Consider the following 15,722-nt stretch of genomic DNA (forward strand, 5'->3'; position numbering starts at 1 on the left):
CATCACAGCAGCTCGCATTAGGGATTCCCCATTAACTTGCGTTGATTTCAATTGAACATCGAAAAAGGCAAACCTCTCGCCACAGAGATCACGAGGGCAGCTTTTTTCGGGGCCCACGGCAAGCACCTTTACTTCGCTGCTGACTGCAATTTTCAGGCCAATGAACTGAGAGATGCAGCAAATGCTTCTGCCACCGGCAAAGATTCTGTATTAATTGAGTTGAGGCAGTGCCAAATCATTTCTTACCAAATATGATGAGAAGAAAATCTAAATTTATTTTGTTATCCAATCAACAACTATTTAAATCTAAGCTACTGGAAATACACTGCCCTTTAATGCCTCCCATACTTTGTGGCAAGTACCCATCACTTGCCCTCCAGAGTATTTTATCCACCATATGGAAAGTAGCACTAGCAATGTCTAAAGTTAGAAATTGTGGCCAGAAATAGGCCTAACAAATTTACATGTTGTTAACTTGTCATGGAGCTAGTTAAACTTTCTGGGGGAGAAATTCGGTGGGTTAGCGCCTCCCGTTAGCGCCCCCGGGGGGCGGTAACAGGGCACTAACAACTTACTGCCCGGGAGCGATGAGATTAACGACTCCCGCTAACTTGGCCGGGAGGTTTGTGGCAGCGGTAATACGATCGCCACGATCTCCTGCAACCGGTTCCACCCCCTGCAGCATCGCCGGGCGAAAACACCGATAGCTGCAGGAGGCGTTGTTCGGGAGGCCGGGCACTTTGGAGGCAGAAGTTAAAGGGGAGGTTGCCGAGGTAAGTAGAAAAATTTGTAAAATGCTTTTTTTCAATTCTCTTGGGCCACGATCAATCAACTCGAGAAGCTGCTGGAGTGCATGGGGCTGATCCGGCCAGATCGCGGCTGCCGTCCAGCATCAGCTAACTGGTCCCAATGCAGAGCCTGCAGCGACAGCCCTTCCCTTTAAGGGAGGGAAGGAGCCTCGGATCGCACAGCACTGCACGGGACATTGTGCAGCGCTGCACCACTACCGCCCCGCCTGCGTCCTTTAGCGCTTTAGGAAGGAAGTGAAGCGCTTGATTTAGCACTCCACTTCTTTCCTGGAGCGCTAACACCGAATTTAGAAAAAGCTGGGAATCATTAGCATCTGGCACTAATTTTCAAACGTTACCGCCCTCAAACGGGGCAATACTGAATTTCGCCCCCTCTAGTTCCACAACTCAGTGGTACTCTAAATATTCTAAGAATACAAATAAAACACTAGTGCTGGCATGAGGCCAAGAGTTTTCCTCTGATAACTTGGAAACGTGTCCCACCCCTCCCCAGTTTCTTCCTGAGTTGACAATATATTTATATTAACAGTAAGTCACGGTATAGAATTTATACGCCTCCTGACAAATTATTAAAATATATATACATATTGATTTTGCAGTATAAACTGAGGTAGTTTTGGGGACTGTAAGTACTTAAAAAAAATATGCCAAGCCTGAATAAATTACAAAAGTTAAAGCCAGTGATTAACAAAGAGTCTTCAGTGATCCTGTTACCACATGAGTGGAATAGAAAGTTGACATGATGACTAGTTGAAGCAGGGGATGCAAATTCACAAATAAGAACCAACTCCCCAGGTAGCTGTAGGGTCAAAAGGGTGAATTTACTACTGCAGTAAGGGATTTCAAGAACTAAGGATTTTTGGCAAACAACTGTAGTTTTCTTTTGGATCTTTTATCAATGCCTTACGACTGGTATGAGAAACTAGATGGAAAAAGCATAGTTAACGAAAAACTGTCTAACCCACAAAGAATGACATGTGTTCAACTGTGTTAGATTCACAGAGGTTATAACACACACAGAGCCTCTTTAACTTACTCAAAGGACTTGAAACATTCCCAGTGTCACAATTCCACACTGCTTCCTTCATCAGTGTTCAAATTAAGCAACTATAAAATGGTCCCATTATAGTCTTCTTTACTATCACAGATAAGAAGCAATATTTTACTTCAACAAAGAAAGAAAGAAGAAAGAACTTGCTTTTATATAATGCCTCTCATGACCTCAAGGCATCTCAAAGCGTTCCACAGCCAATGTGGAATCTTGGCTGCTGCGTTTCCCTACATTACAACAGTGACCGCACTTCAAAAGTATTTCCTTGTCTGTAAAATATTTTGGGACATCCTAAGTTTGTAAAAGACGCTATATAAATGCAGGTCTTTTCCTTCCCTTTCATATTACCACACTCTCTGTAATACCGTGTGCCTTCTATGAGCTTCCTCCGCATCTGAATCTTTGTGGCCTCTCTGTATAGCTGGGCCACCAGGGATCGGGAGTGCAGGCAAACGAGCCCGGCACTCAGGAGGAGTGCCAGGCTCACGGAGAGCAGCCGGCATCCCGCGGGGGGGGGGGGGGGGTGGCTTCACGGGGCCGGGGTCAGCAACGGGGGCAGGTGCTGGCAGGCGGCTAGCAACAAAAATGGCCGCCCGCCACCTCCCCTTTAACTGGCGCTGCCCCGGCCGCAGGTAGGCACCCCTGACCCCATCGGGCATAGTGTCCAGCGGTAAGTCAGGGGGCGCCACCCAATATTACAGCCGGGGCGCGAGCGGGGCGCTGCGCACGGCAATGATGTCATTGCCTAGGCGCAGCGCCCTGCCGCGTGGTGCTAACGGTTAGTGCTGCCGCTAACCTCCCGTTGAATTTCGCGGGAGGTGTTAGCAGCACCGCGCCCAGGTGCTAGTTGATTTGCGCCCCTTAGGGCACTAACGGGAGGCGCAAATCAACCGAATTTAGCCCCCATAAGTTATTTATTTGTTGCTTTTAATTCAGCTACTCCTCCACAGCTGATTTGTTGGAAACATTGGTGGCCCATTTATAAATGACACGGGGAACTAGCATGCAGAATGGACATGCTCCATATCTAAATGAAAGGCCAGTGCTCCTCGCTCACTGGGAACGGTGCCATGGCACAAGGTGGATGGAGTCTCAGTTATCCTGAACTCCCACCCTCCTGACTTATGCAGCTACAACAAGCACTGGAAAATCTAGTTGTACTCCCATATAAAGACTAGACACGTGAGTGTAGAACTGCTGGCACAAATGGAAGTAAACTATTTTATACGGCGGGGGTGGGGCGCTCATTAGTTTCACTCAAAATAAATTAGCCCCATCCTAACTGAATTCTGATTTACTATGCCTAGGAAAACAATTTTGACTTGCATACTCTAAATATCTAACTCTGCAGAAAAATGCAGGCACTTATTTCAGTCAATAGTTTTCTTTTGATTTGTTCTGCACTCACAATGCATATTATTCAATGGCCAATGGTCAGTAAGCTTACCCTACGTGCTCTTTGCTGTCACACCAAAAACCCTTTAAATCCCATGTAACTGGTGCTACTTACATGTGACAATATCGATTTGGAAATGAACCCAGTAAAGCACATTAATTCTTCATCACTGCTGGACAAGCAGAAATATCTATGTACATAAGCTGTTGAAATGTGGACTCAATCCAAAGTAGATTTGTTAATGACCCTTCCTGGTATGCATTTGTTGATTTAAAACTAAAGATATTGGAGTTTATAACTACCTTTATCAGGGAGAGCTTTGGATTTAACAGGTATAATACATGCACTTGTATGCTTGATTCTGTTAAATGTACAAGAGTTACCAGCAAATGTGAGTACAGATGAGCTTTTTTTCATTTATATTCCTTCAAAGTAATTAAATGACTAGAAGCATTCTGAGGAGTATAGAGTTAAAAATCGTTAGCTACTATGCTGTGCAAACAGTGATGGAAGGTTTCCATGATCAGTCTATCCCATTGCATAAATGGGCATTGTTTAAATAATAAATTTTTTCAACTTCTGTCATTTCTTAGACAGAATATGGGGTCAATTTTGCACGTTCTAACTGTGGCTGTGTTTAATAGAACTGGAGTCTTGGCAGGATTAAGTTACATAAATCTCAGGAAATGACTGAGAATAGCATGAAAAGTGAAGCACAATGAAAGCAGTACCTCCATAGGGTGCTTTGTTAGCTGGAATTGTACAAGTCTTTCAGTGTTCAGTTACCTACATTTCAAACTGACCTTTGAGTATACTGCAATGTGGTATTTAAAATAATAAAAGGCTAAATATAAAAAAACACATCTTAACACAGTGTCAAATGTCAAATTTCATTTCTGATTTGAGCTTCCACCTAACCTTTTTTTTTAAAGTGAACAGCAATGACTGGCAGTACAATACTTCTCTTTTCTCTCTCTAATAAACCCAGCAATCTTTAACAGGCAGGCTGAGCCACATGAATTTAGTTTTATTTGGCAATTTGGATGGTATTTGTCACCTGCCAGTTGTCATATTTAAGGTCTGAATACTGACCTGTTGGAGGATCTACGTCCTTACTTGCTCTGGGGAGGGGAGCCACACTGGTGAGTGGTGGATCATCAGGAGGAATACTCTGTACAAGCTGGTAACTGAAATTATATCCTACATTTCCTGTCAGAGGGAAAAAAAATGGTTAGATTTCGAAATGAATCTTGCATGTATGTGTGCATTAATATGTTAACTGAACTGTATGATACAAAGTATAAACACATATAGAGTTAAATCCTCAAATTATAACAAGGTAACTGCATGCGCAAAGACATATTTCTATGAACTAGGTAAAAATAAACAATTTATGAATCTAGCACCTTTTAACTGTTTATTCATCAATTCAACAAAGGCAACAGCATTTCACCAAAATTGTTACTCTCAAATTAAAATAAAACTTTTATCAGATTCTGACTGACCTATTTTTATTTCAGACTTCCATATTCATGTCCTTTCATTATTTCTTATTATCTCTTTTGCTGTCTCTGGTATTCTGGAGTGGATTGGATATATTTAATATGCCTGGCTGGTAACGGGTAGAATTTGTTTTTGGATAAGGAATTTGAAACAATGAGGGTGAATGGGTCATCACATGCTACACTGCTTGGATCAGGTATACCTGTACCTGGCATTTACTGTACTATTGATGAGGTGCAAACTGTTTAATGTACTTCAGGTGCAAAGTTACATTTTGGTAAGCAGTGTTAGACCACTACTACCTAACATGGGAGAGGAAATCTCACAATGCCTCAGCTTTGCACTGACTGCAGTATAACTCAAAAGTTCTGAAGTGAAGTTAAAGAAATTCCAAGGCAGTTGATTATGTATTTTTCAATTTTAGCAGAGGGCCCACTGTTAACATTAAATTTAACTGACCTACGTGTGCAACACTGCACATGTGGGCTTTCAATGCTCTATTTTCCTCATCCGGGCAGTAATGCAGAGACAGCAGTGTAACTCAGCTCTGCTGACTCTCCATCACTCTAAACAGATACCAGTCTCAAATGATTACCTGTAGTATAACACTCGTAATTTCACATAATGTTGAAATTCAATTTTAAATGTTGCATGACTGCATAACCACTATTCCCTGACATTGAGTGATAACATAGCTTTTCAGCTGTGGCTCAGTTGGTAGCACACTCGCCTCTGAGTCAGAAGGTTGTGGGTTTGAAGTCCAGGGAGTTGAGCACATAAATCTAGGCTGACACTCCAGTGCAGTGCTGAGGGAGTGCTGCACTGTCAGAGGTGCTGTCTTTCGGATGAGACATTAAACCGAGGCCCTATCTGCTCTCTTAGGTGGACGTAAAAGATCCCATGGTGCTATTTCGAAGAAGAGTTGGGGAGTTATCCCTGGTGTCCTGGCCACTATTTATCCCTCAATCAACATAACAAAAAGAGAATATCTGGTCATTATCACATTGCTGTTTGTGAGAGCTTGCTGTGCGCAAATTGGCTGCCGCGTTTCCCACATTACAACAGTGATTAAACTTCAAAAGCACTTCATTGGCTGTAAAGCACTTTGAGACGTCCGGTGGTCATGAAAGGCGCTATATAAATGTAAAGTCTTTCTATTTTTTCAAGACTATTTTACTCACATTAGTGCAAGTACACCCTCATAGGGCAAAACTGCTTGGATTGTTTTGAAGTATTTCAGTGGAACTCTTGCACCTTTAGTACATCGTAAAGAATAGTATGAAAGTAATTTAAATTCAGAAAAATAATGTTTTTTTTAACTGCAGACATAAACATTCCCAATTAGTGACCAATACTCTTTAGATTCAAATTTTCATTTCTAACAATAGAAATTAAATCTTAAAATTTGAGAAAACCATTCATGATTGGATGATAAAGTCACAACTTACTTCAGTGAATTGTTAGGTATTTACCTGGGGAGAATAGAAGGAAGAACCCTATTTATTACCTGTTTTGGTATATTTGACTAGGCATAATAATATCAAGAAACGAATGTAATCTTTATAATGGTAAATATTACACTTCCAAATGAAGACCAACTATGTGAAAACAAATCATTATAGGCTACTTTTCACAGTGCCAAAACCATCAGTGCACTTAGTATTATATTTATTACCTACCACCTGTTACTGATGTTAAGGTTATGCATTTATCTGTCATTAACAGGATAAAGTTTAATGGATGTTTTATCAATTAACATTTCATAAATCCCATTTTCTTGTCCTTGTGCTTCTAATAAAAACAAACGTGAGAAATAAAATTCTCTGGGTTCCCAGATTTATAGGAAAGGGTGAGGCTGCTGCTCTAGGATACGAAGTTAATACACAGAGTTTACCCTGGATCGCAGCCACGCTGCATATTTCAGCAAAGGGCAGTTTCCAGGCCTGATATAATGATCATTAAGTGATAGCAAACTAAGTGATGGATGCCATTTTCTGCATTGTTACCTGCAACAATTTTCCAACAAAGCACATGAAAGCATAAAGAAAAGTAACTGTAATTGATTTACCGTCCTCATGCCTTTGCATGGGAATAATATGCTCTCCTTTTTAAAAAACATTTTTATTGCTTTGTTCCTATTTTCTCCCTCTTTCGTTAGCTCTCGCCAAACATCTTAGTCTGGGCAGTGGACAATTGCCTTGTCTGTGTAGCACTTCCTGGATGCCATCAGTACTGCTCAAGAAGGCAGTAGCCTTGAAGAGTTTGTGAAAGGAATCTTTTCCTTCCCTCCTGGCAGCCAGTTCCCATCACTCTCCAATGAGAATACTGGAACACAAAAGCAGGACTACTAATGTCAGTCGAAGCTGGAATCCCAACTCAGATTTGCTAGTTGGGAGACCAATGCACTATCTCTGAAGTTACCCGAATGTTTTTAATAGACTGTGACTATCAAATAAGTTTTGTTCTGTAATCTTACCTTCATCCAAATCTGGGCCTAGTTTAATGTTATTAGTGTCCTCCTCTTCATCAAAGGGATAATAGAACAATGTTTGAGGCTGTTTGTTTGATACTGCGCTATCATCTTCCTTAACAGCAATTGGAGGTTGCTTTGTGAGGCTAAACTTAACTGTAGGAAACACATGGTCTGTTTGCTCCACTTTAGTTTTCCTGCCTTTTATCTTTTCCTTTGTGATCTGCTCGCTTTGAAGTTCTTCTTCTTCTCCTCGTGTGTCATTCATTTCCTTTGCAAGTGTAATGGGTTGGACAGTTGTAACAATTGGGGTTATACTGGTGATATCTGGTACCTCTGTGGTATAAAATGGACCGTGGGGAATAATAGGAAGAACATGGTTTTCTTTGTAATCATAGTCGTCATTTTCATCATCATCGGTGTCTAAGTTCCTACTGGCAGACTTCTGTTGGCTGCTATTAAATGGTGCAAACTCTTTGGACTGTTTAGAAGATTCCTTAAGGAAGTGCTCATTATCCAGAGGCTCTTGGTCATAGCTATATTGGTCTTCGTAATGCCGCGTTGGCTCTTCATTCTCATTGATTACTGGATAGACAGTCTTCATCTCTTGATTGGCGTCACAGTCTGGAAGAGCGTAGCACATTAAATCACCACCAGAATTGGGACAATGGCAGACTTTACATGGTGGCATGTGAAATGTGTGCCCTGCTGTGTATTTCTGACTGCTATGAAGACACCCCACCTTGGCACATTGTTGACAGCCTTCAACTGGTTCCAAAACTTCAATGCAGTTCTGCGGAAGCTCAGGGCAAGGAATGAAATAACAACTTATCTTGCCTCCTCCACTGGGACATGCACACTCTGTACTTCCAAAATCAACAAAATATGAAGATCCTTCAGGTACTTTCCCACCCTTGAAGCCACCATTAACACAGTCATAATACTGGTAACCCTCACATGCACAACCATATTGCAGGCAAGAAGCACAACAAGCTCCAGGTTCCAGCACCTCCTCAATACAGTTTTCTAGCAAAGGGCAATTCACACCAGTACAGTCCTTTTGGGCTAGACAGCTGCTATAGTATATCAGCAGGCAGAACCAAATCCTGAGATCCAATAATTCAAATATTTCCAGTCTCTGTGTAGCCATAGTCGTTCAGGGACCTCACAGATAATTGAAACTTTCAGGAAAAGATTTAAATCCTCTTGACTTTTGTTTTTATAGAAACTCCAGGTCTGGTTCCAAACTGTAGATTAATTCTTTGCTTTCTCTTCTTAAACCTTGGATTTATGAAAGAAAGGTTTGTTAGAGACTTTGCAGACTGAAATCTCCCATGCAAAATAGAAAAAGCCTTGATGCTTAGGGTAAGAGCTAACCATTGGTTGGTGCAATTGAAACTGATGGAACCCATTAAACAGAACCTAAGGGACTGTCTCAAAGTATGTACTTCTTGGCATCTCTCAACTGCACATAAATCAACATTTCATTCATCTGTTACAGTATCGCATCTACTTGATGCATAACATCAGATTTGCTATTATTAGCAGTTTATTCCATACAGTACAGTGCTTCTATACTCTATGGTGCTAATTAAAGAGTTATTTCTTATTTTCCTTGTTTTACAGGTTTGAGTGAGCAATTCATCAATTAATTTAGACAATATCCAAAGGAAACATAGATATTTTTGTAAAATGCAATTTCAGATCCGAGGAAAGTAATTGCAGGTTTTATTAAATTAAAACCTCTTATGGTATCTAAAATTGATATAATATTGTTTTCCAGCCACAGATGCAAGATTTCGTTTTGAATTATTCAACTTAAATATCTACAAACACAATTTCTTTCTACACTGTGTGTGTACATGGATGGAAGCATCTCTTTTGACAACGGATTCAATGACTTGGAGAGCGTTTAATTCCAGCAGTATTCCTTCAACATTTTAATATAACAACAACAACTTGTATTTATACAGCGCCTTTAATGTAGTAAAACATCTCAAGGTGCTTCACAGGAGTATTAAAAGACAAAAAATTTGACACCGAGCCACATAAGGAGAAATTAGGGCAGGTGACCAAAAGCTTGGTCAAAGAGGTAGGTTTTAAGGAGTGTCTCAAAGGAGGAAAGAGAGGTAGCGAGGCAGAGAGGTTTAGGCAGGGAATTCCAGAGCAACAGAAGGCACGGCCACCAATGGCTGAGCGATTATAATCAGGGGTGCTCAAGAGGGCAGAATTAGAGGAGCGCAAATATCTTGGGGGGTTGTGGGGTTGGAGGAGATTACAGAGATAGGAAGGGGCGAGGCCATGGAGGGATTTGAAAACAAGGATGAGAATTTTGAAATCGAGGCGTTGGTTAACCGGGAGCCAATGTAGGTCAACGAGCACAGGGGTGATGGGTGAACGGGACTTGGTGCGAGTTAGGACACGGACAGCCGAGTTTTGGATGACCTCAAGTTTACATAGGGTAGAATGTGGGAGGCCAGCCAGGAATGCATTGGAATAGTCAAGTCTAGAGGTAACAAAGGTAATACTTGAAAAGTAACACCCTAATGTGCAGAAATCCGCTGAGTGTGGATCATTCACTAAGGATTATATTGGTGGGGGCAAGGGGGGCTGGTGGTGGGGTTGGAGGATAAATAAATTTAAACCTTAAAAGTGTCATGCAGATTGTTATATAATGAAGCCGCTCTATTCAGTTGTGGAGAGTTAAAACAAACTTACTACCAAAGCAGAAAACGCTGAAAATACACAGCAGGTTGTGACAAAATCTCTCCACCTGAATTGTTAACCTTCCTTCACTCTGTTCAGATGCCGACAGCCCTGTTGTGTATTCCCAATATTTCTGTTTTAATTTCAGGTTTCCAGTATTTGCAGTTTTGTCTTTACCTTCAAAGTGATATGACCTGAAAATTAAATGATAAACTGCCAATTACATAATCAACAATCATCATAAATGTTTATAAATTAACGATAAGCTGGCAATTACATAATCAGCAGCATTATAAATGTTTAGAAAAAATAATGATAAGCTGCCAATTACAGTACATAAATCAACAATCACAAATGTCTATAAAAAATGATAAACTGTCAATTACATAATCAGCAGTCACCATGTTTCAATCTGTGTCTTAAAATGCTCATGAAGTAGAATTTTGACATATCAGTAGCTCAAAAAAAATAATTTATTCAAGTTCTGATCTCTATCTTCTTTAAAACTGCTAGAGTTTTGTGCAGTTCATGAACATGGACCTGAAAATGATTCATGTTGCCTGATTTGAATTGGTGAGATAGTCTTGGGGGGGGAAAATTCAGTTGTTTGCGTCTCCCTTTAGCACCTTAAGAGGGCGCTAATGGGGTGCAAAGCAACTAGCGCCCGGGTGCGGCGATGTTTGCGCTGCTCGCGAAATTAACTTGACATTTTGCGGCGGCGCTAAACACTACCGCCACGATTTCCTGCGCTGGCAGATCGTGACGTCAGTTGAGTGCGCAATGCCCCGGTAGCACCCTGGACCGGATGTTGAGTGGCGCCCCCTGCCTTACCGCCTGCCGCTAGCAACGACAGGTTGAGGGGAGCATTTTGCAGTCAGAAAGGGACTGGGGGAGCGCTATTTAAAGGTGACCGCTTCCTGCCTTTTTTGTTGGTGACATTTTTGCTCCACGCATTCTGAGAGAGAGAGAGAGAGAGAGACTTCTGGAGAGATTCAACGCTGTGTGAAGGGGTTTTGGGTACTGAGCAGCACTTTGCAGGTTCATTTTGATTTGCCCTTCCTTACTTCGCCAGCGCTCTGAGGTAGTGCCTCGCTGCTCGGCCTTTGCGCTTAAGACAGGTGTGAAGCGCCTGATTTAGTGCTCCAATCACCTCCAGGAGCAATAAAAACCAAGTTTGCAGTCGGAGGCGATCATTAGCGCCAGGCACTAAACTTTGCGCACGGCCGATAATGGCGCCCCAAATGGGGTGATTCTGAATTTTTCCCCCTTGGAGTCTTATAATGATTAACAGTCAGTCATTCAGACCAGTAACATTGTTGAGTCTTATCTTGTGTGTTAGTATTGTTACTTTAAGTTTGGTAATGTCTGTCAAAGATACTGTAATCATTTGTCTTAGATATTCCCTGTTATTAACTTACGTAGATGTTCGGAAAAGTCTGTAAAAAGTGATTCCCGGAATTCTTTTACATTTTTGATTAATAGATTGTGATGCCGAAGTATCCTTCTTGTGACTATGCCATGTGACAAATAAAATCTATCAAAGCTTTTGGGATTAAAAAAACATCCTCAATCATATATAAAACAGCCTTGCATATTTGGTTATCAACAACTAAACAAAAATTTTGAATTTAAATTTTAAAATACATTTAATAGTGTCATTTAAAATAGTTCAGGAATGTTTTTGGAAACCACACCTTAGCTGCAATTACATTAAAATTGTGATCACAGTGTACAGTTATTTTCCAATTTTCAAACAATAAACCCTGAGCCACAGTCTGTGATTGCCTGAATCCCTCGTGCTTGTGTATTTGTGCTAGATTTGGAAAAACCTCACAGAAACAGAATTATTATTCCTGTGGATTTATGCCTTTAGCAATGATTTGGCTCATTAATGCCTCATGCACAGACCGTTGACTTCAGACATTTATTTCACAAAGGATTATGTGTATGTTCTAAAAAAGGGTATCGCACAGCATTCTGAGAGATTGATTGCTTCTAATAATGTAAACATTATGACAAATCCTCAGTGAGACGCACTGGAAGATTTGAAACGGGAATCTAAACAAATGGGTTTTTATTAAGTTTCCAGGTTCAAAATGGGGAGACACCTTGCTAAAGAAATTGTAACAGCATCTGCTTTGTAAAACAAACCAAAACAGTACAACTTTTCTCATTTAGCACTGCTACATTTTTTAAAGGCATCGCTTAGTTTGGGTTATGCAGCAGCTGCCGTGCTGCAGAAAATAAAGATTATTCCCTGACCACAGCAAAAGGGGTTTTTCCCCCCCTTCACCAGCTGCTTTCTGCAAGTGCCATAACCGCTCTGAAATGCATGTGATCCATACAGTCACACTGTCAGTGACTTGTGAAAGAGGGAGTGCAGAAAGAGCTGCAGCTCTCACTATGAACAGAGGAATGCTGTCCATGCTGACCATTTCTGTAGAGGGCAGCAGTCAAATCCACTCTTACTGATTTCTAACACGTGAAAGCTTTTATAGAAATTGCTTTCAAGTAACTTAATTACTCATACTTTAAAAGTCAATACAATCATTTATCCAATTTTAAACTTAAAATCCCATAAATCCAAGTTTATATGGTCTTTCCTTTTAATAACAAAGTGTGCCTCCTGCATTTTTTTCCAAATAGACATTTCTGGTTTAAGTTCATTGCTCTCTATAGGCTAATAGTATCTCTGATTTAATAGCACTAAATGACGCAACATTGGGAAAATCTCTCACTTATTTATATACGTCTCTGGCAGTGGTCTACAAAAAACCTGACGAAGGAGCCGCGCTCCGAAAGCTTGTGACTTCAAATAAAGCTGTTGGACTATAACCTGGTATTGTGTGACTTCTTATATACATAAAACTGGATTGCTGCACTCCAGTAGTTTTAACATCGTTAAAAATGTTATCATTAACATTGGATTTCTTTTAAACAGAAGAAAATTTTATTTTAAAGACAATAAAAATTTGGGAATAAACAAATCTATGTTATAATTCCACAGAGACTGTTAGAAATCCATACTCAGGATAAACTGAAGAAAACCTGAGAGCAAACCAGGCACATGGCTACAATGATGACTAACACTAGTTGTTAAAAGCAACAGGGCGGATTTTCTCCTCATTCATTTACATCTAAACTGAGTGATTAAAATCAGCTCACAACATATAATTCAGAAGCCATTTCATACAACCTGTCCTTTGCGGTCCTCAATTGATTTCCAGTTGCTTTATTATTCCTGAGCCAATGAACCAGCTATTTCTTTATTCCCAATACAATATAAGGTCGTGTGGTTTCAGAGTCCCGCCTTGGAAGTGCCTAGACTCTGTGCACTGAATAGAGTGTAACCTGAGCAGTCAAAAGTTCCATGACTGTAGTGGAGTTTTACCTCCTGTGATGTGTGAGGAAACAGTTTAGAATTTCAAAGGAGCATAGTTGTTATCAGTCCAATGGGACTCAGGTTTAATCGGAAGCAGTGTTTCTGCATGGTCACTCTGTCTGCACAGTGTAGATTGAAAGCAGATATTGCCCTTAAAACTACAGTGACTTTCTCATTAACACACAACTGGGTGCTAGTTCTCCCAGAGGTGCTGTTTGAACACAACGCTTGACAAATAAGGCAGAGAAAAAACACATCTCTAAACTGGGGAAGCTGTAAGGTTAGCTTCTAAATAAGAATAGCTTCTTATTACTTAGAAAGGAAGTCTAATTCTTTGGTCATTTAGAAAGCTGCCTCCGTGATTTAAGTTAGTACAACTGTGCAGCTAAGGCTGCAACAGATTATTTTAACAGACAGGATTGGAAAGCTTAGCTCTCCCTTTTGCACAGCTAACTCAAGGCACAACGCTTTTTACAAACAAAAGATCTTTACAGAAAACAAACGGTATTAAATCACTTCTAAAGTGGTTAAAAACAGGCTTTACCCATGTTAACTCCCTGCCCTATTTTAAAATGAAAAGTGCATGAGCAGATCAACAACACAGGTTCTGCAAATTAAACTGTAGCTTTAAATAATTTTTTAGTTTAAAGCTTTCACTGGTCTATGCTTTTCTATTTCCTTAACTGTAATAGCATTCATTTCAACGTATCGCTCTTCATTCCTTAACATTTGTTTGGCCAGTTCATAAAACTCTCTCAAAAGAAACATCAGCATAAAAGCAAGACTTACCCGTTCCAGCAGTGTATGCTGTGCACAGTATGAAAATCTTGACGTGTTTTAACAGGGTGGGACCAAATCTTCAACCTCAACTGACCAACAGCAAGGGCTATTTGTTCAACCTGAAACCAAAGAAGTTTCTCATCAATCACAGTTGCTTACCTAATGTGCTGGCCTGCTGTCAGACCCTTTTAATCTCCCTCACCCCAACTCATTGTCTGCTATTAGACTTTTCTTTGAGCTGCATCCCATAGTAAACTGCCTTCTCCCACATTAAAATGTTTCTGTAGCCAAGTACTACCCAAAGGATTATGTGACGTTATGGGTGTTCCTATATTTTTTGATATTCCAATCCAGTAATATTTGCCATGACCTGTATATCTGTGCTCTGGAAACAGGAAGTTAAGGAAACTTTTTTAAAAAGAATTAAGATTCTTCTACAGTGCTTGCATTTTGATTTCTAAAAACACAAACCAGTAGGAATATGCAAGGAATAATGCTACACCATCTTGACAGCTTTAAAACAGGGGAGATGAAAGTATTTTAAATATTAAACCAGGAAAATTTCCAAACCACAGGTGAAAATTGACAGGAAAGAAAATTGTTAATACTTATATACCCAGGTTCAACTAACTGAAACGAAAAAAAACTGTGCTGTGGTTACAATAGCCAAAGAATCATTATGTTTTTATAAAACTTTAATATTTAAACTAACAACTTTCTTTCTTACCGCTCTGTAGGGATCTGTGTGATCTCAAAGCTTGTGCACTTTAATCCATCTGTTGGTCCAAATAAAATATTTCAAAATGTTATTCCATCCTGATTCTTGGGGACCAATTATGTGCTGAGAGTCTTTTGGTATGCAGGGTCCCTACAGAACAGTCAGCAACAATATAGCAGATGGTCGGCAAGCAACCACTGCTCGAGTGCTGAAGTGTCGTTCAGCATGACTAGAAAGAAACTCCTAAATTAGTCTCAGATGCCCTTCAAACTGCACTGCGGGAAGGTTGGCATTTCTGATTTTAAAAAATCTTCTCAACATCGTCATATTTTATGAAACCTGTAACAAGAAATTACAAACTGTTTTTATAAAAGTCCACTGGGGCTATAAATGTTAAATGATTCAAGGACAGAGATCTGCGTTAACTATGTCACTATGTATGTGAAAATAAACAATGCAAAGCACAGACTGAGACCAAATTTACACTCAAACTGTGTGGCTGCCAAATTTACATGCTATCACACAAGTGAGATATGTTGAGTACAACTGTGATCGCCAGTAAAAATATACATAATAGTCCTTTTTATATTGTTACTAACACATTTCAGACATTCCAGTTGAAAACTATCTGACGTTTCATTGGGTCACTATGATTCGTAAACTGCACGTTTCATTATTCTGCTGTATGGAGATCTGCAAAAGCTATATCTGATCTTATCAAACATCTTAAAAGGTTCTTTGTGACAGAATTCTGATTTAAATGATCAAATATTTCTCATTATATCTTTTCTTTTGAATGGTAGCTAGGCCTAGGATGTTTAAAATGGACGCCATGCCTACTTTTTCTGATAAGATTTCATCGCTCCTTTGTCTTGATGCATGGGCCTGGGGGATGCACATATGAGGC

The 15,722-nt window shown here is 40.1% G+C and overlaps 1 protein-coding gene across 7 annotated transcripts in view; it reads right to left on the bottom strand.

Moving 5' to 3' along the window:
* fbln2 (fibulin 2) overlaps positions 1–14,913 on the bottom strand; it is a 250,620-nt gene extending 235,707 nt beyond the window's left edge. For 2 of the 7 annotated variants that reach the window (XM_086001705.1, XM_086001700.1), the window contains exons 1-5: positions 13,132–13,425; positions 11,354–11,478; positions 9,948–10,129; positions 7,236–8,510; positions 4,349–4,465 (exon numbers count right to left, since the gene is read on the bottom strand). In XM_086001705.1, coding sequence (XP_085857831.1) covers positions 4,349–4,465; positions 7,236–8,379 — 1,261 coding nt within the window. In that variant the 5' untranslated portion in view covers positions 8,380–8,510; positions 9,948–10,129; positions 11,354–11,478; positions 13,132–13,425. Of the gene's footprint in view, positions 1–4,348; positions 4,466–7,235; positions 8,511–9,947; positions 10,130–11,353; positions 11,479–13,131; positions 13,435–14,106; positions 14,369–14,824 lie in introns of those variants that run through there. The other 5 variants (XM_086001702.1, XM_086001701.1, XM_086001706.1 and 2 more) reach the window with 5 other exon arrangements.
* Positions 14,914–15,722: the final 809 nt, after the last annotated feature.

The sequence above is a fragment of the Somniosus microcephalus genome, chromosome 11, assembly GCF_052327205.1.
Source record: "Somniosus microcephalus isolate GS21.2 chromosome 11, FLI_Smic_1.0, whole genome shotgun sequence".
NCBI lineage: Eukaryota > Metazoa > Chordata > Chondrichthyes > Squaliformes > Somniosidae > Somniosus > Somniosus microcephalus.